This window comes from Daucus carota, chromosome 8 (genome assembly GCF_001625215.2).
Source record: "Daucus carota subsp. sativus chromosome 8, DH1 v3.0, whole genome shotgun sequence".
Lineage (NCBI taxonomy): Eukaryota > Viridiplantae > Streptophyta > Magnoliopsida > Apiales > Apiaceae > Daucus > Daucus carota.
The window spans coordinates 16,831,809-16,855,440 of NC_030388.2; the positions used below are offsets into that span (position 1 = coordinate 16,831,809).

Below are 23,632 nucleotides of genomic sequence, written 5' to 3' on the forward strand. Positions count from 1 at the left end.
AGATTTAATGATCAAATATTCTGTGCGTGAGAACTGTACAATGTTTTTCAATTACATTGGAAATTCTACATTCTATGTTACAATCTACAATGAATTCTGGTATGGGTATTTTTAATGATCTGCCTGAGAAGTTATCACTATACACTGCGAAAATTAAGATGGGACCTGATGTGATTGTTTTGTCAGACAGCGATGATGGTAATCATACTTTAATAAATGTTAATTTTTTGGACTATTTTTTGCCTGTGGTGACTGAATGTTGGTTTGTGAAATTATGTAGAGTCCATTGACAGAGGAGCTGAATCAGGCAGATCAGTGTATAACACGCCGCATAATAGTGCAGGTAAAATGAATACAACATATAATTATGGGTATCATAAAGCTAGGCTAGTGGACTATATATGGACTTCAATATTTTCCCTGTACAGGTAATATAGCTGAATGGAATGAGGGAGCGTACGATTTCAATATAGAGTTACTGAAATCCCATGTTGATGGGAATGGCCATGGAGTGTGTTGTGCCATAAAATCTCCCTGGACTTATTTTATAGCCCATCATATTATTTGGGCTTCGCTTGGGCTCATTGGAATCATTTGGTTAAGAATAATGGGCTTCGCCATGGCTGGGTGGATCATTGAAGATGTACAAGAAGGTGTATGGACTTGCATTGGAGGCACATTGAAGGCTGCCATCATAATGGGGTTGCACCTGAAGGCGCTTTAGGGGTTACCGCTGCTAGGGGTTACCGCTAAGTGCATCCTGGCTTGCAGTTATGGGGCTGCAGCTAGGGGATGCCGCTGGCAGGGCTTCCGCCGCCTGGGCAGAATGGCAGGCAGACTCCAAGCAGGACTCTTCTTCTTTGTTTCTAGGAGGACGAATTGGAGACATATCGGGAGTGTATCAGCTATTATTTATCTACGAATTAAGAGATAAATACGTACATTATGGAGATAATTACAATCAAGGGGAGATAATTCATATAAATTCGGATAATCATGCAAGATGAAGGCTTCAAGTGACCTACTTGGAGTGGGATACCGCTGGATAACTACTGAAAGAAGGCTGTTTTATCCTAAACTAGAGGGGATAAGAGCTTATCTCTTCAGAGTCCTAAATCAAGAACTACATGGGCTTGATCCCTATAAATATAGGGTATGTAGGCACCTTGCAAAGGGACTTGGATCATTTTCACGAGTTTTACACTCTAAAGAGAGGCACGTGTAACCTTTGTGACATATATTTCCGGGCAATCGCAGGACGAAATTCCATAATTCCGGCCTCGTTGTTTGGTTCTTTGCAAGCTCAGCCCTTAAACACACTTGTTTCTCATTTGTTTTCTTAGTTTATGTTAACGGTAGCCCCTAAGAGCTAACCGTGATTTTCGTAGTCGTAACAGATATCCCTATAATTGTGCTATACGGTTCTGGGGGTGTTGTATCAATTCCTCTCACAACACTTTTTGGCGCTAGAAGGAGGGGATTACTGATCTTAGAGAGGAGAGATGTCAGAAATTCCCGAAAACACTGAAAACCCCAAGACGCCGGAAGGCGCTACGCAGGATGAAAGTGATCTTCCAAGCGGAGAACTGACCCGCGAGGAGATGAAGGCAAAAATGAAGAGAATGAGTAGGAGGATTGCCTCCTTGAAAAGAAAGTCAGCAAGGTCGAAAAAGGCTAGCAAGGTGACTCCCACCAAGCTAGATTTCGGTGTAGAGGGAGGCAGGAAAGAAGGTGGCAATCCTGAGAAAGAAGTTAACCCCGAAATGGATGATAAAGAGCGCTCGCAGGCTGCCAGTGTGTTCGACCGCCTTGGGAGGAAACTGACCGAGCAAGACTTGCGGCACAGGCTTGGCAACAAGGCCCCTAACGGGGATGGACCTGAAGGCTCACAACATAGGGCTCCTCCCAGTCAGCGACAGGAGAAGCCCGTGTCTGAAGCTCGGTCAAAGGATAAAAACCAAAGGCCGTCAAAGGTTATCTCCATTCATGACGATGAGGAAAGCTCAGGGTCGCACAATGATAATGAAGTAAGCAAAAAGAAAGATCAGCCCCTGAATGATGACTATGAGGTTGCACTTGATGATGGGGATGATAAATGCAAGATGGAAGAACTGTTGGAAGCCCTAAAGAAGGTGAAAGCCGATAAGAAGTCGAAAGCCGAGCTTACCGTAAAGTCACCCTTTACTAAGAAGGTTAGGGAGTCACCCCTACCTCGTATCTACAGGGGGGTGGGCGACCTGCGATTTAACGGAACCACGGATCCCGTGGAGTATCTTAGCCGGTTCGACACTGAGATGGAGGTCTACCAGATTCCAGACCTCACAAAATGTCGCTTGTTGGCTGCAACCCTCAGGGATGACGCTCATCACTGGTTCAAGAGGCTTCCCGCTGATTCCATCAGCTCTTGGAGGAAAATGTGCGAACTGTTTGTGGGACAATTCAGGGCTTCCGTCACTTACGCCCCACCTGCCAACACTCTGGCCAATATTAAGCAAAAGGAACATGAGACATTGAGGGAGTATTTTAAGCGCTTCAACGCAGAGGTACCCCGGGTTAGGCCAACTTCGAAGGAAACCCTGAAGAACTTCTTGATAGCGGGGGTAAGGCCTGGAACAGACTTTTGGAAGGAGTTGCAAGGGCGGGAACCTGAGACCCTAGCTGACTTCTTTGCTAGGGCTGAACCCCATAAGGTGATCGAGGAATCCCTGGCCAAGTTGAAGAAGGAGTCAAAGTCTGAAAGCCGTAGCAGCTGGAAAAACAAGAGGGATAGGTCTTACAGCCCAGATAGGAGGAACACCTACAAGAGGAATCCCTACGCAAGGCCTGCTGGTGAAAAGCCCTCGAGTCGGGATGGCAAAACCTCGCCCATTACAGTGAACACAACCAGCACGCAGGGCTTCGACAAGTCAAGGTTGACAGTGAGGAAGACAAGAGAAGCAAGATACCACGAATACACACCACTGACGGCTTCCATAGATCACATTTTTGAGGTCGGAGACAAGGCGAGACTCTTCCGGAAGCCCTTTCGAAGTGGACCCCCTGGAAAGAAAGATCAGGGAAAATATTGTGCTTTCCACGATTTGAACGGACATGACACGGCGGAATGTGTTCATCTTAAAGACCACATAGAGGACCTTATCAGAACAGGATACCTGACGGAGTTTGTAGCCCAAGAGGCTAAGAAATATAAGGAAAAGAAAGCTGAAAGGGCAAATAACCAGGAAGCCAACCGTAACACCCGTGCTGGTAGTGTACGAATGATCATCGGAGGGCCCTTCGTGGGAGGCCAGGGACGCAGTGCTATGAAGAGATATGTACGGGAAGCCCGAGGGCCGCCCTTAACCAATGTGTGCCATCTGTCTGAAAGGCCTCCCAAAATGTTCAAAGGGGAGACCATGGACATTACCTTCACTGAGGGGGATGCGCGCGCGGTACACCATCCTCATAGCGACGCCCTGGTGGTAACAGCCGTGATCGGAAATGTCAATGTACACAGGCTTCTTGTCGATAACGGAAGCTCTGTCAATATCTTGGCCTACAGTGCATACCAAAGAATGAAAATGGCAGATAAAGATATGATGGCTTGCTATAATGAGCTGTATGGTTTCACGGGGAATGCTGTCCAGATTGTTGGAAGGGTAAAACTCCCGATCACCCTTGGGGTGGAACCCCGGGCTGTCACTCAGGTTGCAGAGTTCATGGTAGTGAACGAAGACATCTCCTATAACGGGATCCTGGGCAGACCTATCTTAAGGGACATGCGGATTGTAACCTCAATATACCACTTATCCATGAAGTTCCCAACCCCCAATGGGGTAGGATGTGTACGAGGATGTCAGGCTGACTCTCGGGAATGTTATAGCAAGGCTTTGAAATCTGCAGTAAAAGCCTGTAAAGAAGCCCAGCAAATGGATGAAGACATCCCGGAGAGCTGTTACAAGCAAGTGGATATAGAAGAAGAACCCGAAACCAAGGCTCAGGGAAAGGTTTTAATAAAGTTTGTGAAAGCAACCTGCAACATGGTGATTATCGTGCAACATCCGGGGGAAGATCCTTATCTAGAAGCCTCGCATGCCGTGCATGAAGGGCTTGCACCCGCAGATGCACTCCCAATGAAGAATATTGATACAGCTGAAACCCTGGTAGAAGGGATTGTGGAAGATGTTACTGACAGTGACTTTGAAGGGGATGGTCAAAAACTGCCCCGAAATGAAGAGCAAGAAAAGGAGTGCGAGGCACCTTGTGACTTCAATAGTGCTATGGTAACCTATCAACTCGGAAACCGAACACGGCTTCCCGTTCATGAAATCCTGGGTACGCAACCCCATGAGGGTGGCAACAAAGAGGTTACCGTTGAGATCGACCTCGACCCAAGGATGCCGGAAACCCAGGTGAAGACTGGAGCGGCTGGGGATACCCTGTCCATCTTGGTGGATGAGTCCGACCCCACTAAAGAACTAAAAATTGGGGAACAGTTGGGACCGGACCTAAGGGAAACCCTGACCGCATTCTTAAAGAATAATCTGGACGTCTTCGCTTGGAACCATTCGGATATGATCAGGATTCATCCAGAAGTCATGTGCCACCACCTCAATATTGACCCAGACAGGAAGGGAGTCAGACAGAAGAGAAGACCAATTAGCGGGGAAAGGGCTACCGCTCTTCAAGAAGAGGTAGACCGACTATTGAAGGCAGGCCTAGTGAAAGAAGCTTTTTACCCCACATGGCTAGCAAACCCGGTGTTGGTGAAAAAACCTAACGGAAAGTGGAGAACTTGCATAGACTTTACTGATCTGAACAAGGCCTGCCCTAAGGACAGCTTCCCGCTCCCTCGAATTGACCAGTTGGTGGATTCCACTGCGGGGCATGCACTGTTAAGCTTCATGGACGCTTACTCGGGCTACAATCAGATCCCCATGTTCGAGCCAGATCAGGAACACACCTCCTTCATCACTGACAGGGGGCTTTATTGCTATATAGGCATGCCGTTTGGGTTACTAAATGCCGGGGCTACATATCAGAGGCTGGTCAATAAGATGTTTAAAGATCAGATTGGAAGGACTATGGAAGTGTATGTAGATGACATGTTAGTAAAGTCAAAGGAAGCTAACGATCATATTACACACTTATCAGAGATGTTCGATATACTGAGGAATTACAGGATGAAGTTGAATCCCCAAAAATGCGTATTCGGGGTTGAATCCGGCAAGTTCTTGGGCTTCATTGTCAATCACAGGGGAATCGAAGCTAACCCTGCGAAGATCAAGGCCTTAATTGAGATGAGGTCGCCTAGGAACGTAAAGGAGGTGCAATGCCTTACAGGCCGGGTCGCTGCCCTAAACCGGTTCATCTCGAAATCCTCAGACAAATGTAGAGAATTTTTTGCAGCCATAAAAAAGGGGCAAAAATTTGAATGGACGACAGAATGTGAGGCTGCTTTCCTGAAGCTGAAGGAGCAACTTGGAAGCCCGCCACTGTTGGCCAAGCCAACGGAGGGTGAAGCCTTGATCCTATACCTAGGGGTTTCCGAGTTCTCAATTAGCGCCGTCCTGATCAAGGAGGAAGAGCAAGCCCAACAGCCAGTATACTATGTGAGCAAGAGATTACTTGATGCTGAAACCCGCTACTCAAACATGGAGAAGTTAGCCTACGCACTAATTTTGGCTTCCCGCAAATTAAGGCCTTACTTTCAGGCTCACAAGATTGAAGTACGAACATCCTTCCCTCTCAGACAGGTCTTGCACAAGCCAGAAGCCTCGGGAAGAATCATGAAGTGGGCAGTCGAGTTGGGCCAGTTTGACATAGAGTACAAGCCTAGAACCGCAATAAAGGGGCAAGCACTAGCTGACTTCATCTTGGAATTTCCACCCACTTTTGAAGTCGAAGGGATGGAATGCATACCTGAACCCCAGTCTCCAGTAGCCATACCTGAGAATTGTTCCCCTTGGTGGAACCTGTACGTCGATGGGGCTGTAAATGGAAATGGGGCCGGGGCTGGCATCGTCTTAGTCAGTCCGGAAGGCCATAAGCTGCAAAGCTCCATTCATTTCGACTTCAATGCCACTAACAACGACGCGGAGTATGAAGCCCTAATAGCTGGCCTAAAGCTGGCCTTGGAGATGAGAGTGGAAAATATGAATGTTTACAGTGATTCTATGCTGGTAGTCTGGCACATCCGAGGAGGCTTCCAAGCTAGGGGTCCCCGCACCGATCTCTATATGCGGTATGCCCAGGAACTAATTGGGAAATTCAGGGAAATCAAGCTAGAGCAAATACCAAGGTCTGAGAATGCAGATGCCGATGCCTTAGCCAAATTAGGCTCTCAAAGGGATGCACACATGCTCGGGGTGATCCCACTCGAAATCCAGTATCAGCCTAGCATCCCCAAAATTGAAGTCATGGATGTTGAAGCTGATGAGACTAACCTCTGGACAACCCCAATCCATGAATACATAGCCAACGGAACCCTGCCTACAGACAAGGATGAGGCCAGGAAATTGAGGTACAAGGCAGCCCAGTATGTCATTTATGATGGAATCCTTTACAAAAGGGGATTCAATCGGCCCCTCCTCAGGTGTGTTGCTGGGGTAAGATGTGAATACATTATGCGCGAGGTGCATGAAGGGATCTGTGGGAATCACTCGGGGGGTGCCTCCCTCGCTCACAAAATCCTCCGTCAAGGCTACTACTGGCCTACCCTCCACAAGGATGCTCATGCCTTCGCCAGGGCCTGTGACAGTTGCCAAAGGTTCTCTAATACAAACAAGAGCCCCGCGGTACCCCTGAAGACCCTGACAAGCCCCTGGCCGTTTGCTGTTTGGGGTATAGATCTGATTGGTGAATTACCAAAAGGGAAAGGAGGGGTGAAATATGCAGTCGTGGCTGTAGATTACTTTACTAAATGGGCTGAAGCTGAACCCCTAGCTTCCATTACTGCAAGGAAGTTGGTAGACTTCGTTTGTCGCGCGATCGTCTGTCGATACGGGGTTCCCTACAAGCTCATATCAGACAATGGGAAACAGTTTGACAGCAATGAAATGATGAATTTTTGTGAAAACCTAGGCATAAAGAAAGGCTTCTCCGCGGTGTGCCACCCTCAGAGCAACGGTCAAACGGAGGCCGTAAACAAAATTATTAAGCACACCCTGAAAGCCAAACTCGAAGAGGAAAAGGGATGCTGGCCAGAAGAACTTCCCATGGTGTTGTGGTCTTACAATACCACTCCAAGGTCTACCACCGGTGAAACCCCGTTCACCCTAACATACGGGTGTGAAGCCATGGTTCCCGTAGAAGTTGGAGCAGGATCTTTTCGAAGGGATAACTACGACCCTGAGAATAATGAAGTCAACCACAGGCTCTACTTAGATCTGATTGAAGAAGTACGAGATACGGCTCAGTTGAAACTTGCTGCATATCAACAGAGGACCCGTAAATATTTTGATAAGAAAGTAAGGGCTCGACCCCTCAAAACGGGAGACCTAGTTCTCAGAAAAATGATGCCTAACATGAGGGTTCCCGCTCATGGAGCCTTCGGTGCAAAGTGGGAAGGCCCATATATCATCAAAACAGTGCTTTGGGAAGGTACCTATCACCTCACAGACATGGATGGAAGACTCATACCACGGGCATGGAACGCCCAACACTTAAAGAGGTATTACCAGTAGCTTCACCCGGGTAGTATTTCTGTAGGCTTCGGCTTGAGGGTCAGGAAATAAAGGCGATTTATTAGTTGTAATCGCTATGCTTTTAGGAGAATTATCAGGCTACTATTTGCTTTACTTGCTAGGACGCTCGGGGGGTAGTGTCGTTGCACCCCCCAATATTATGCTATGTCAATTTCTACCATGTGATTCAATAAAATTTCGCAGCTTTCCGTTATGAAAATGTTGTGTATGCTTGCTTACCATGATTGTTAATTGAATACTTCATGTATGCTTTAAAAATTATTTAAGGCTTCAATTGCATCTAGTTCTCCACCATAATTAAAATTATGCTAAAGAACTCGGGGGGTAGTAGGCGTATCATTAACATTATTCATTTGGCTTAAAATTCAAATAAATTTGGGAATCGAAAACACTAAAACTCGTAAACACAACTTGATAACTTGGCTGCACCGGTGGGAAGGAAAGCTTTTCAAGCTTTCAAGGTTTAAAGCCTATCAAGGCTTTCAAGGCTAAAGCTTTTCAAGCTTTCAAGGTTTAAAGCCTATCAAGGCTTTCAAGGCTAAAGCTTTTCAAGCTTTCAAGGTTTCAAGCCTATCAAGGCTTTCAAGGCTAAAGCTTTTCAAGCTTTCAAGGTTTAAAGCCTATCAAGGCTTTAAAGGCTAAAGCTTTTCAAGCTTTCAAGGTTTAAAGCCTATCAAGGCTTTCAAGGCTAAAGCTTTTCAAGCTTTCAAGGTTTCAAGCCTATCAAGGCTTTCAAGGCTAAAGCTTTTCAAGCTTTCAAGGTTTAAAGCCTATCAAGGCTTTCAAGGCTAAAGCTTTTCAAGTTTTCAAGGTTTCAAGCCTATCAAGGCTTTCAAGGCTAAAGCTTTTCAAGCTTTCAAGGTTTAAAGCCTATCAAGGCTTTCAAGGCTAAAGCTTTTCAAGCTTTCAAGGTTTAAAGCCTATCAAGGCTTTCAAGGCTAAAGCTTTTCAAGCTTTCAAGGTTTCAAGCCTATCAAGGCTTTCAAGGCTAAAGCTTTTCAAGCTTTCAAGGTTTAAAGCCTATCAAGGCTTTCAAGGCTAAAGCTTTTCAAGCTTTCAAGGTTTCAAGCCTATCAAGGCTTTCAAGGCTAAAGCTTTTCAAGCTTTCAAGGTTTAAAGCCTATCAAGGCTTTCAAGGCTAAAGCTTTTCAAGCTTTCAAGGTTTCAAGCCTATCAAGGCTTTCAAGGCTAAAGCTTTTCAAGCTTTCAAGGTTTAAAGCCTATCAAGGCTTTCAAGGCTAAAGCTTTTCAAGCTTTCAAGGTTTCAAGCCTATCAAGGCTTTCAAGGCTAAAGCTTTTCAAGCTTTCAAGGTTTCAAGCCTATCAAGGCTTTCAAGGCTAAAGCTTTTCAAGCTTTCAAGGTTTAAAGCCTATCAAGGCTTTCAAGGCTAAAGCTTTTCAAGCTTTCAAGGTTTCAAGCCTATCAAGGCTTTCAAGGCTAAAGCTTTTCAAGCTTTCAAGGTTTAAAGCCTATCAAGGCTTTCAAGGCTAAAGCTTTTCAAGCTTTCAAGGTTTCAAGCCTATCAAGGCTTTCAAGGCTAAAGCTTTCCAAGCTTTCAAGGTTTCAAGCCTATCAAGGCTTTCAAGGCTAAAGCTTTTCAAGCTTTCAAGGTTTAAAGCCTATCAAGGCTTTCAAGGCCAAAGGCTGATGGAGGCTTTCGAGTTTGAAGCCTATCCAGGCTCACAAGGCTCACTTGGTGAATTATTACAAGGCTAACTCGGTGGGACTACTAAAAAGCTCACTTGGCGGAATTATTTCAGAACTTATACTTGAAGACTACTTTGAAGACTTACACCTGGGGGTCATTTTGGAGCTTAAGCCCAATGGTGTTCCTAGATTCTCACGCATGTGAGATCAGATTCAACTATGCTTAAATGGGTTATTACAAGGAAAGACTAAGTGCTTTTATATACGCTATTGGGGAGTTAACACAGACATACACATCAGCATACATCCACAAAAAAGTGAACGACCTTGAAGAACAAGGTCCCAAGGGTCATAACCCCCCAGAAAGCAAACAATGCGTACGCTTTCGATCAAAGGGCTATCCCCTATATTCGTTCTTTCTACCTGCATGGAAAAGTTAGGCGACCAACACAAAAATATCCAAGGAAATACAAGGCAAGGAATGAAGAAATGGAAGCAGTTACATATAAAATAAGCTACAAGGGAAATTCCTCCCCACACCAACAGGGGGAGGCCCTTGTAGCACTAAAAAATGTCTTGCGGAGCATTCGGAGGTGCCCGCACCCTCATCCAAAAAAAATATTCAATTCGTAACGACAAGCGCCACGCACAAGTTCACAATTCGTAGTTAAAAGTTGATTAAAAAAGGGGGAGGGGAGATCAAGGAGCAACAGGAGAGGAGGAATCCTTTTCATCACCAACAGGAGGATCCTTGGAAGCCTGGGTTACGGCAGGAGTCGCAGCCGGAACCCCTTCCGGGGGCGTCACCTCAAGACCTACAGGAACTAACTCTGCAGGCTTCGGCTCGTCTTCGGCTACAGTTCTCCTTTCGGCGCCGTCCTCGGAGAAACCCTGGGAGGTCGCCAAGACCTTATTCAGACCAGCTTCGTCCTCAGCCTTTGCTTCCTCTAGGGCCACCGCAGCATCAGGCCCCAACTTTGCCCAATCGTTGTCAGGAAAGAAACGGTAAGCCGACTTCACGCAGTCTTTCACTCCTGCGGCAACCCCTGCCTCAAATATCGTGGCCTCCCTCTCCTTCCTCCCCGCCTTCATGGTGGCAGCCGCATCCTGAAGGCCTTTCACCTGCAGCTCCAGCTCCTTAACCTGCCTCCGCAGGCCGTCGACCTCCTCCTCAAGGCCCTTCCTCACCATGTCCTCCTTCTCCTTCAGCCGCCGGGCTTCGGCCTCCGCCTCCTTGAACTTGAGGTTGGCCTTCCGGAAGGCGTCCCTCTCTTTGACAGCGGAAGCCAGATCAGCCCTGGCCTGCTTTAGGTCCGCCCTCATAGTTTCATTCACCCGGGCGGTATCGGCGACGTGCTCCCCCATCTTTAGGTCGAGGAATAGGCTCTTGGCGTTGGCCACCATCTTGTCTCGGGTGGCCTCGGCGATGGAAAGCCTATCCCACTCCCGGATGGTGGCCTCAGATACCTGGTCGGAGAGCATCCTCTGGAAGAGCTGAGTCTTCTGAGTGGAGGAAGGAGCAGGAGAACTACGTGCCAGGGCCAGCTTGGGCTTCTTGCTGGAGCGGCCTTCAGCTGAAGACCCCACCTCGACAGCTTTGGAGGGGTCCCGCTTGCGACCCCCGGAGGAGGCCTTCTTCTGCTCTAAAGAGGGAGAAGGGAGCTGGGAGAGAGGCTTGACAGAGAGGGGAGCCTGAGAATCGGAGGCTTCCCCGAACAGATCCTCGTACTTGGTGGAACGCTTGATAAACCGTGGGATGTTGGCAGCCATATCTGCGGAAAGAAACAAAGAGAAACAATTAGATAATATCCAAACATATACGGAAATATGGGGAGATGCAAGCATAGCAGAGGGCATAAAGATCACAAATCATGCATGAAGGAAATCTATAAAGCAAATATCAGGAAAGTAAGTTCAAAGGTGCAAGCTAAGAGGAAACCTGGGCTTCCCGTCGCCTCCACATCTGCACCCCCCTCGTCAACGGGGGATGCATCTACCACCGTAGTGGAAAAACCGAGCCTCTCCAGATTCTCTGGAGTAAGCAGGCTGGAGCCATCACCTAGCCCGGTGGATAGCCCCAACACATGCTTGGCCCTCTCAAGGGACTCTCCCGCCAGAGGAGTCTGCACTGGCATGTCTACAACAAATACAAGCATAAGGAAACTAAACGGGAACCCTAAAGGGCTAAACTGGACAATGGATTAAGGAAAAGCTGGCTTACTGGGGGAGAGATTGAAGTCCTTCCTGTAGACTGGGCAGTCATAGCAGTAAAGGAAGAGCTTCTGCCAGTCCGACATCGACTGGCGGTTGCCCTTGATGCCCTTCTTGTGGTGGGTGTTCCAGGCAGTGAGATAGAAGAACCCTGGGGTCCTGCCGGTAAGTTTCAGCTGGAAGAACCAGCCCAACTCCAAGGCAGACATCCTCACCCCATGGTGAATGTCGTAGAGGATGTAGAGGCAGACTGCCATGCGGTAGGAGTTGGGGGTGAGCTGCATGGGAGAGACCTCATAGAAGTCCAAGACCTCCAGGATGAAAGGATGGAGGGGGAGAGACAAACCCAGCCTGAAGAACTGGGCGGAAAGCACGGCTTTGGGGTAGCCAGTGCCTGGCTTGAGGGTGTCGAAGCGGTGACACCTCTCTCCTGGCTTCGGGATCCCCAAGGTACAGCCAGGGTTGCAGGACTCCAATAGGGATTGCAGCCGAACAGGAGTCATGATGGAGTCCATATGCTCGCAGGCCAGGACTACAGCTGGAGGCTCGATCACCTCCACGGAAGCCTCAGCCTCCCGTTCAGCCTCCTCGGGGCTCCCCTCGAGGGCTTCAGCAGCGGGGTCCAGCGGGAGGCCCGAGGTCCCATCCTCCTTACTGGACTCAGAGGTTGTCCAGTTGAGCTCCTTCACCACCAAATTGCGCTTGGAGCGGGTTCTGGAGCTAACCCCTAAACTGGGTCTGGCAGGCTGAAGGTCCTGGCTAAAGGAGGATCCCGTGTCAACCGCAACAACGGGAGCCTTGCTGGTGGCAGACTGAGAAGAGTGTGAGGACATGGATCCTTGAGACATCTACAATAGGAAAGGATGGGTTAACGAAAGGACACATCAAGACGAGGAGAGGTCGAGAGAAAGAAAGACAAAAAGGGGAGAAGGAGAAGGGGTTTGCGGAAGACTGGGCTGCAAGGGTGGAGCCCTACGGGTGTGAAGGAGGAAGGAAAAAGGCTTCAGTTGGAGCCCTGAAGTGTAAGAGGGCTACATCCCTCACAGGAAATAGCACAGGCCACGGAGGACGGTTCATCTTCTTCGGGAAGCCCAACAAGGGACCCGGAGCGGGAAGCCTAATCCTAACCCTAATTTCAACCACAACAATCAACGCCCAATCACAATCCTAAGATACCAGCTAAACAAGTATATCAAGCAAATCACACAAATAATACATTCACAGCGGATAAAGGGCACAAAAAGAGGGGTTCGATTGTGAAAGAGGGGTTCCCCCCTGGAGGCAATTGGGAACCTAGGGTTTACAATCTAGGGTTACGATCATGGCCTCAGAGCAATGCGACAACACCAAGGGCGATAACCCAATAGGGAAACAATCAGGGCCTAATGGGAGTCAAATAAAACCAGTGGTGTGTGTATATTCAAAGGATGAGTGTACATGTTTAACTATAACTGGCATGCAGGGCAAATTAGCAGTTTAATCGGGCATAATAACATCAAGCAAGGCGAATGTGGGTGTGTGCACGCATACCGAGGTGAACAGTCAAGAGAAAAAGAGGCAGATAGGCATGGGTCATACAAACGTTTAGTTGCAGACATGGTGCAGATAAGTAAAAAAAAAATGAAGGCTCAAGGAGAGCATACCTTTGGTCGGAAGTTGGAAACGGAGACGGAGAAGTGAACGCCGGCGAGAAAGAGTAAGGCGCGCCTGGAAGTGCTTCGGTCGGAAGAGAGAGTGTGGAGTGAAGTGTTTGAGAGATAAAAGAAAAGTGAAACAAGGCTGTGTGTGAGTGTATATATAGCTGTGGGAAGTGGGGGACAGCTGCGCCAGGTGGCGTGCCGTGACTGGCTTGGCGTGGAGAAGGCTTTGATGACGCAGGGCTTCCCGAGGCCAAGGTGGGTGGCTGAAGAGGTAGAGGCAGGCTAGGACTCTACGGCTGCACCACCTAATTAGGGATTTTCTGTTGCAATTCAAACCAATTTGAATTTAAATTAAACCCCGAAATCTTTGGGATTAGCCTTATCACAAACTGACATGGCACACGCGGGAAGCTAGAAAGGTGGAATAAAATTGCGGAAGCTCGGACATATTTGTGGAAAATAATTTTTATTATTTTGGGATAAATATTTAAGGCTTGCGGTGGTTGTACTGAATTAATATAATTGGTTTTATAATTATGTGTGGGAATTACATCTGAATTATTTCTTGTTTCTTGCACCGGGCTACGCCCACGTAAGCTTAGAAATAATTTACGGTTAATTTCGGACATAATTTAAGGGCTTGCAGCTGGATGATTGAGGGTTACCGTTCTTAGGTTCCTCTCGTATTTAATACTTCAAGGAACCGGGGGGTAGTTGTTGTGCCATAAAATCTCCCTGGACTTATTTTATAGCCCATCATATTATTTGGGCTTCGCTTGGGCTCATTGGAATCATTTGGTTAAGAATAATGGGCTTCGCCATGGCTGGGTGGATCATTGAAGATGTACAAGAAGGTGTATGGACTTGCATTGGAGGCACATTGAAGGCTGCCATCATAATGGGGTTGCACCTAAAGGCGCTTTAGGGGTTACCGCTGCTAGGGGTTACCGCTAAGTGCATCCTGGCTTGCAGTTATGGGGCTGCAGCTAGGGGATGCCGCTGGCAGGGCTTCCGCCGCCTGGGCAGAATGGCAGGCAGACTCCAAGCAGGACTCTTCTTCTTTGTTTCTAGGAGGACGAATTGGAGACATATCGGGAGTGTATCAGCTATTATTTATCTACGAATTAAGAGATAAATACGTACATTATGGAGATAATTACAATCAAGGGGAGATAATTCATATAAATTCGGATAATCATGCAAGATGAAGGCTTCAAGTGACCTACTTGGAGTGGGATACCGCTGGATAACTACTGAAAGAAGGCTGTTTTATCCTAAACTAGAGGGGATAAGAGCTTATCTCTTCAGAGTCCTAAATCAAGAACTACATGGGCTTGATCCCTATAAATATAGGGTATGTAGGCACCTTGCAAAGGGACTTGGATCATTTTCACGAGTTTTACACTCTAAAGAGAGGCACGTGTAACCTTTGTGACATATATTTCCGGGCAATCGCAGGACGAAATTCCATAATTCCGGCCTCGTTGTTTGGTTCTTTGCAAGCTCAGCCCTTAAACACACTTGTTTCTCATTTGTTTTCTTAGTTTATGTTAACGGTAGCCCCTAAGAGCTAACCGTGATTTTCGTAGTCGTAACAGATATCCCTATAATTGTGCTATACGGTTCTGGGGGTGTTGTATCAATTCCTCTCACAACAGAGTGGTTAGTGCTTTACTATAGCTTCTCTGTAAAGATTCTACTTTATATCTAATTCAGTTCTGTCTTCATACAGTACCTGCCTAGATATCTGAATGCATTGTATAGAAGGTAGAGCAAAGGAACAGTTGTGAAGTTGATCATGAAGTCGAAACATTATCAGCTGGAAATTCTAAGGAGAAAGAAGATGTGTAGGCTAGGACTTGGATGGAATGAGTTCTCTCTGAAGAATAAGCTTCATATTGGACAGCAGTTATCGTTCACTTTTGTTGGGAATGCAACTTTCAGAGTAACTGCTTCTACTTAGTATTCGTGATATAGTGTACGTTCAGTGCTATTACTTTTTGGTCATTGTAAGGCGAAGACATATTTGGTAATTACCACTAAGTTTAGGTGATTCTAAGAAATTGGGCACTATGCAATGGTTTAGTAGTACTACGAAGTAAACATTTTATCTTCAAGTTATGTGAATTTATGACATACTGGGAAATGAAACCATCTGGCAATTATGCAATGTTGGAAGTTTATTCTTTCTATGTCCAATTGTTTCAGATTATATGATATTCATGACATCATATTTGGCAGTAAATCTGTTTAGTGTCAAGGGTAGTGTGAAGATGATTTCTTTCAATCTATTATACTTATTATTAGATAAAATAGTGTGAGTAGTATCATTGACAGGTTAATCTATTGTACTATGAAAAAAGCACCTGGAAACCAAAAATAGAGATGGATTTAAAATGTAAACAGAGTTTAAGTTCTCTTATGCATCTTGAAACTTAAATGTACAGAAGGCAGGATATACTTCAAAAGGAATAAAATCAGTCAAGCAAGCGAATAATATCAGTAATGCACCAAGGCATAACAAATGAACATTGTCTCATTGAGAGGTTACTCTGTTGTTCCAAAATCTTCACTTTCCAAAAGCAAAGAAGACAGATTCTATTAATATCTGAACAAAATTTAACTTCTTTCAAATATCTTTGCCACTGACAGAAGAGAGTGTAGGAAATACTTAATAAAGGGATACATGAATTTCTACTACCTAGGCAAAGCATAGAACACCTCTTTGTAGACAACATTTTGTGTGAGGTTTGTTGGTAGACCACGATCATCATCGATGAATACCTTCAAACCACTTGGAGATGTAACCCTAGTGACTGCAACATAGAACTGGCCGTGTGTAAAAACAGCTTTCAGAAGAAATAAACCAACCTTTTCTAGAGACTGACCCTGAGACTTATTTATGGTCATGGCGTAGCAAATCTGAAGCGACATTTGTTTTCTAACTAACTTAAAAGGCAGATCTGAGTCACTTGGAGATAATTCCATGCGTGGAATGAAATGTCTAGTGCTAGCAAAAGAACCACAAATGACCTCACACTCAACACAGAATTTCAAACACTTGGTAACAATCATTCTAGTGCCGTTACATAGTCCAAGTGTTTGATTCAAATTCCTCATCAACATTACAACTGTACCAACTTTAAGCTTCAAATCATGGCTAGGCATACCTGGTACTTGTAGAGAATTAAGATACTCGATAGGAAAAGCCGAGTGTAGATCAGCATCTGTACCTCCAAAATCCTCAGCACTATCAACACTATAATAATTCACTGCATCACCAGGAATCATTTCTACAATCAGAGAGTTGAGATGACCCACAATTTGATTAGTAGGAGTCAGAATTGCCCTCTCACTCATATATTTCGGAATTTTTGCATTCTGGATAAAATCTGGATATATGCTGCGAATCATATTCTCAACAGAATTTTCATTATCCAAGTCACAAAACTGTTCTGGAACTACTATGTCATCCTCAAGAAAATTAGTGCCATCTTGCATAGGATGCAAAGTTCCATCTCCAACAGCAAGCACCCATTTGGCAAATTCATTCAACTCATCAATTTCACGCTGAGATGAACCTTTGTTAAGCCTCATGTTCTTTTTCAAAACATAAACTTTACAAATATTCCACAAACGGGAACGTGTTATACATGCTTCAAGAATTTCTCCCCTTTCTCCGTGAGGTATTACAGGAAGGATTTGTCTAAAATCTCCTCCAGGCAGTACAGTAATACCTCCAAATGGTAAAGAAGCACGTGCTTGATCAACGGTCTTCATAATGTCTCTAAGAGAGCGGTCTAGACATTCAAATGCAAATCGGTGTTGCATTGGGGCTTCATCCCAGATTATCAGCTTTGTATGTCTGATAAGTTCAGAAATGTCAGAATTATTCCCTATAGCACAAACTGAGAACTCATCAAGAACTATAGGTATCTTAAAGCGGGAATGGGTTGTCCTTCCTCCGGGCATAAGTGTTGCAGCAATCCCCGAGGACGCAACTGGTAAAACTATATCACCTTGAGATCGTAGCTTTGATATTAAAGTTCTCCATAGAAAAGTCTTGCCACAGCCACCGCTCCCATAAACAAAAAAAAGTCCGCCTTCATTCTTGTCTACAGATTCTAGAATGGCATTGTACACTGACTTCTGCTCTGGGTTCATGGTCGACAGCAACTTCTTATTCTCTAATTCCATCTCAGTCATATTGTAATTAGTTTCCTCCAAAATCAAGTTGTTTGTCCCATGATTCAGATACATTTCAGGAGGTTGCGGCAGCTGCTGAAAATTCTTTAAAGATTTCCCAATTGATCTAAGCAAATCATCAATTTCTGCAATCACATAGTATCTTTTTAATTTTTTTTTCATCGGCGCAAATGATAATAAACCTATAATAAGAAACAAAATGAATAGGAATAGGCTTAATTCAAATTAATTCTACCTGCCAGAGCATAAAATTGTAGCTGCTTATCATCCAGCATTAGGCTTTCATCTTTATTTATGCGTCGCCTCTTTAAAATAATATCATCAACCATTTGTTTCCAATGAGCATTCCACAAATTATACAAATCTGTGACCTTGCAATTCACTATTATGTGAACAAAAGTTGACGAATCTGAGGAGGCAAGCCACCAGAGGAACATTGATCAAGAACTTCATGCCATTCCTTGTCGTCATCCAGTAAACCATACTCTTTGCAAGCATCACGAAAGGACTCATAGCATATTCCATTCACAGTTCTGAGTTTCTCAAAGGACGTTGGGCCGCGCACCTTGGTTAGCAATAATCTCAAAAACCATACTTCGCCGCTGCTGTGATGAGTGTAAGATAGTCGTCCTTTCTGATATCCTCTTTTTCTTCGATTCCATTTTCTTTCAACATCATTCCATACATAATGCTTTGGGATCTCCTGATAGGTATATTGCTGAGCTGTAGCATCAGTATTACATAAAAGGAAGAACGCTTCAAGTTTACTAAGTCTGTCCTTTTCCCTTTCAGCTACCTTATCCAAAGGCTGATTTGAGTGAAATGTGCAGTTCTTTTGTCCTGGTAGATGGAATGGTAACCTTTCAACAGATATTGTACGGTGGTGTATAGGAAAACCAAAAATCCTATAAGCCGATTCTGCTCCACATATGTACCTACCATCAAAGTAGGCATCAATTTCATCGATAGGCTCATCACCGTTACAGTTGGCTGTCCTCTTCTTCCTCCCAGTTACATGTGTGGCAGTATCATGACCTTTTAAACAGTATTTGAACAAATACTTGAGACTGCGAGCATGACAACATATCTCGATGTTCATGTGACATTGGTATTTGACCAATAAGTCCCGATTATAGGGAACTACCCACTGATTATCCAAATCAGCATTCCTAACATGGATTGTTATGTTCTGTCTACGCCGTTTGTACATTGGAAATCCGCTTTCATCAAACATTGTGCGCGGACAGTACCTATAACAAAGAATGGTTTATTAAATAGCTCAGATTGATAAGCTAGATTTAGAATACTTTAAAGGCAGCAAGCACTCACTTTTTAGGAAAATGACGTATGCATGATGTGTAAATTTATATCTACCGCAAGTGCACGGTGCCTGTTGTAAACAGAAACTAGCAAGTACGGGTCGAATCCACAGGGAGACAAGTTTCAAGAATCTTAATCCGATTATCACAAATTGTTTCACAAGACAAACGAATCTTTAAGATTTTTTTACTAACTAAATAATGCAATATAAAGATGATTTATATCAATTAACTAAAGTCTAGGACAATTCAGGTTCACCATGCTTACACCAAATAGCTATTCATATAATAATTCAACAAGTCATGTAATTAGAGCAATTGTTAATCTCTCTCGAGCATTAACACTCTCGGGAATCCATTGATACTCTCGCACTCAATTTCAGTCCCGCTAATCTTATGTGTGCCTCTAGTAAGTACATCTCTCGATCTTGTACTCCTATTTGCATACAATCAATCTATGATATTGGCCAATTACACAGATCAAACATCAAGACATATAGACTAGAATTACACGTTACCCATTAAACCATTAATGAAAATAAAGCATTATAATGGTGCAAACATGGCTCCCCTTCTGTCCTAGAATGGAACTACTCACACATAGTAATGAAAGTAAAAGCAACAAGAATAGTGAAGAGAGCCATATAAAACATTAACAAATAAACAAGAGATTATCAAGAAATACCTCAAAGCTTCTATTAATGGAGAAAATAATGTCTAGAACAAAGTATGAAGAGATGAGAAGAAAAACCTAACCCTCTGTAAAATAGCGTAAGTAACTAAAATCTATTCTAATGGTAATCCTCTAATAATAAAATCTGATCCTATTTCTATATTAAAAGTCTTTCTAATATTTTAAATCAATATACAAAATAGAACTCCAAAACCAACAAGGATTCTCTCTCAAAATTCGCAGCTTTCTTTTCTGCTCTGTTTTCGGGCTTTTCCAGTTGGACTTTGCTTACTGGACCACTTCTAAATAAAAGGAAATTCCAAGAGCTTCGCGTGGGCTGTAAGATCATCCAATTCTGACATCCGGAGCTCAAGATATGGCCTAAACAGTGCAGAAATCGGGTAGAACCCAATAAATCCGAATTTTAATAGAAATTTGCTCCAAAATAGCTAATTTATCTCCAAATCCTTCTCAACCTGGAATTCTTTATTTCCTACAATAAAACAATAAAAATCTATTAAATAAAATCCAAATCAGTGCAAAATATAATTAAATATGAGAATAAAATCCTATAGAATATATTTAAAAATATATTCTATCAAACATCCCCACACTAAGCTTTTGCACGTCCTCGGGCAAATAAGCGAAATAAAACTAAGTCCTAACTAACTAACACCATTTTCGTAGATGACACGATTGCATTGAGCATATGCAACAAGCCGTTAAACCCCTAGGCAGCCCTAGTAGGACGAGTTTTGTCTCGTGAGGGTTTATAGTGAATCTACCCACAAAATTCATTATTTTCTACCAAGCGTCGGATATGCAACTACTATGAATGCAAACTAAATGGATATGCCTAAAAACAAATCATGAAAGCATCAACCTCGTCAATATATATCCTCAGAATATGCAACAATCAAGGCATTCATCTATCTCACACATTAGTCAAGCAACTCTTCCACTGCAAGTACGGAGTGCATCGTGTGTACTCAACATGCTCTCTAGTGAAATAAAACAGAGACCAACAAACTTCAACAGAATCTTAACCATGAGTCGTTAATCAGAATAATGCTTAAACACTTCGTTACATTAGAGTCAACTACTGCTCAGGGTCGCAAAAGAACTTCTATGCCTCTCTTATTTTTTCCAATTTTTTTTCGATTTTTTTTTCATGCTCGGTCTAAGGTCGGGACGCTTCTCAGGGTAAGTGAGTTACGACCACCATAAGACTTTGCTAGCTCTTTTTTTTCTCTTTTTTTTAAATTATTTTTAAGTCAAGTAATTCTCCAGTAACCAAGGGTTGTGAAAAGTCACCAAGAAAATTTTATTTCTAGTACAATTGCACTTAATACCAGCACAAGTACGTGGATCGTCCTTTTCAAAATTTACCACCCGTTGATCTCAAAGGAGTACTCGATACTTTATTTGCACTATTCTATTTTTTTTTCATTTTTTTTTAAGAAAGGCATATACATCCTAAAGCTCCCCTAAACTTAAGATTTACATACTCTAAGCTTAAAAGGGAATAGTCAAAATTCTACACTCGACTCATAGATAAAACTCAAGAATTAATTTAGCCTAAGTCTCGTCTCTAGAGCATTTACAGTGTAAATAAAATTTCCGCACAAGCAATTTCTAAGCATGCAAGACATCACATATGATCAAGACTACTAGCCAAGAAATTATGCAAATAAAATCATCACGAGAAATTAACTTGGTATTATTTACTTTCATGAAATATGCAAGCTAAATGAAATATAAAAAAAACTACTAAAAAAAATGCATACAAAATTAATAACTACATGCTCTAATTTAAATGCAACTAACATGAATTTCCTAATTTAAAACATGGCAATATACAATTTTTTTTTCTAATTTTTCTATTTTTTTTAATTTTATAATATATTTTTTTTTTCATTTTTTTAGTCATTGAGAAACCATCCCCACACTAAAGTGGTTCATTGTCCTCAATGAACATATATAAAATATAATATATATATAAAAGTTGAAAAGAAACTCCCCTGGATTGCCATTGGGTGGTGGTGAATTGAATATGGCTTGTCAAATATTTATTCAAGTGGATGCACCTTTTGAATAGATGAGTAAGTTGTCTCAGCGGTTGGAGGGTTGCTCATAAAACACACCAGAGGTCTAGTGTTCAACTCCAGGCAGCCTCGTTTCTTTTTTAAACACCGCAAGGACCTCTGTTGCTGAGATTCTCTTGGAGAGCAGTAACGTAGGACACCCTGTACTGGGCTTGGAATGGGCTGTTAGATGGGCTTGAGCCTGACTGAAAGCAAGGACACCAACTGGACTTCGAGGATGGGCTGACTTCCTCCAAATGGACAACATGGGCTGACTTCCTCCAAATGGACTGGAAAAGAGCTGGTGGACCGTAAATAAGCTGGACCAAGACTTAAAAAGAGGCCCGTGAGGTTGATAAGAGCTTGCTGCATTACAGGAGTATAGCGTTCATATAGAAAAAATAAATTCAGCTGCTCCGCAGGAATAAAGCTGATGTGAAGCGCATGGATTGGGCTACTATGTGGGCTTAAGGTCCGGCCCATCTGGAGAGATGAGCGAGAGCAGTTGAAGAAATGAGCCAGCGAGCGCACTTGAAGCAGTAGGTGTTGCACGCCCAGCAGAAACCCCGCACGCCCGTTCAAAATCTACTGCGCAGCAACAAAACAATTGGCAGAAGCTCCCGCACTGCCGGCAGTGAATCAAGTTGACCGTGCCAATATATCTGCTCTCCTCTGTTTTTTTTTTTCCACAAACAGCTGCATCCAACATATTAGCTTCTTTTTTTTTCTTTTTTCGAACCCATTTCTTCTTAATTTTTACAAATCACTGCGGTGTCTGCAAGCTCAATAGTTTACATTTCCATATCTGAAACACTTCACACAAATTCATTAAGGCATCTTATGGGAGTAAAAAAAAATATGAAAATAAAAATTATAAGCTCCTAAAAAAAATACAAAAATATATTATATAAATAAACTAATAGAGACCTTGGGTTGCCTCCCAAGAAGCGCTCTTTTAAAGTCATTAGCTTGACTCTTACCTCCAATCAAGCTTTGAAGGAGGGGTTATCGAGACAAAATGTCTCAATTTTTCCAACGAATGCACCATCCACGTATAATTTCAAGCGTTGTCCGTTCACTTTAAATTTGGTCCCGTCTTCTCCCATGATCTCAATAGCACCATGAAATTTAATATCAGTTATAACGAAAGGTCCGGACCATCTAGATTTGAGCTTTCCAGGAAAGAGTCGAAGCCTCGAATTAAATAATAACACCTTATCACCGACTTGGAAATCTCTTCGTTGGATCAATTTGTCATGCATTTTCTTTGTCCTCTCCTTGTAAAGTCGAGAATTGTCATAAGCATCAAAACGAAGCTCATCCAATTCATTCATTTGAAGAAGCCGGACTTCACCTGCGGCCTTTATATCCATATTTAGCTCTTTTATCGCCCAAAAAGCACGATGTTCGAGCTCAACTGGCAAATGGCATGCCTTTCCATAGATTAAGCGATACGGAGTAGTGCCAATGGGAGTCTTGTAGGCTGTTCGATAAGCCCATAAAGCATCATCCAACTTCAAGGACCAATCCTTTCGAGATTTTGCAACTACTTTTTCCAAGATGCTTTTGATTTGACGATTTGAAACTTCAACTTGGCCACTTGTCTGAGGATGATAAGCTAGGCCAACCTTGTGAGTAACACCATATTTCTTAAGCAAAGTTTCAAATTGTCGGTGGCGAAAATGAGATCCACCATCACTAATTACAGTCCTTGGAACTCCAAAACGTGGAAATATGATCTTTTTGAACAGCTTCATAACAACTTTGGAATCATTAGTTGGTGAGGCAATAGCTTCAACCCACTTGGACACATAGTCTACTGCAACCAGGATGTATCTATTTCCGCAAGAAGTTGGGAAAGGTCCCATGAAATCAACACCCCACACATCAAAAATCTCAACCTCTAGAATCCCGATTTGTGGCATCTCTTGGCGTTTAGAAATATTCCCCGTCCTTTGACAAGCATCACAAGAAAGACAAAAAGCACGGGCATCTTTGAATAGAGAAGGCCAGTAGAAACCAGAATGAAGTACCTTTGCAGCAGTCTTAGAAGGACCATGATGACCTCCACATGGAAGAGAATGACAATGTCGGAGAATGTCATTTACTTCACCCTCGGGGACACATTTACGAAAGATTCCATCAGCACACTTCCGATACAAGAAA

General features: G+C 43.6%; 2 protein-coding genes across 2 annotated transcripts; both read right to left on the reverse strand.

Moving 5' to 3' along the window:
• Window positions 1-15,881: 15,881 nt before the first annotated feature.
• LOC108198231 (uncharacterized) lies at window positions 15,882-17,719 on the reverse strand. The gene is made up of 2 exons (XM_017365994.2): window positions 17,626-17,719; window positions 15,882-17,572 (listed from the first exon to the last, which is right to left on the reverse strand). The coding sequence occupies exons 1-2, from the start codon at window positions 17,717-17,719 to the stop codon at window positions 15,882-15,884; spliced, it is 1,785 nt and encodes a 594-aa protein (XP_017221483.2).
• A 56-nt stretch (window positions 17,720-17,775) lies between these two features.
• On the reverse strand, window positions 17,776-18,624 carry LOC108198232 (uncharacterized). The gene has a single exon (XM_017365995.1). The coding sequence runs from the start codon at window positions 18,622-18,624 to the stop codon at window positions 17,776-17,778; it is 849 nt and encodes a 282-aa protein (XP_017221484.1).
• Between the last annotated feature and the right edge of the window lie 5,008 nt (window positions 18,625-23,632).

Bases quoted from the DNA above. Each gene is read 5' to 3' on its own strand.
- LOC108198231 (XM_017365994.2), bottom strand. From the start codon at position 17,719: ATGGTTGATGATATTATTTTAAAGAGGCGACGCATAAATAAAGATGAA. The intron at 17,573-17,625 runs GTAGAATTAATT...TTCTTATTATAG, and splicing joins ACAATTTTATGCTCTGGCAG to GTTTATTATCATTTGCGCCG.
- LOC108198232 (XM_017365995.1), bottom strand. From the start codon at position 18,624: ATGTTTGATGAAAGCGGATTTCCAATGTACAAACGGCGTAGACAGAAC.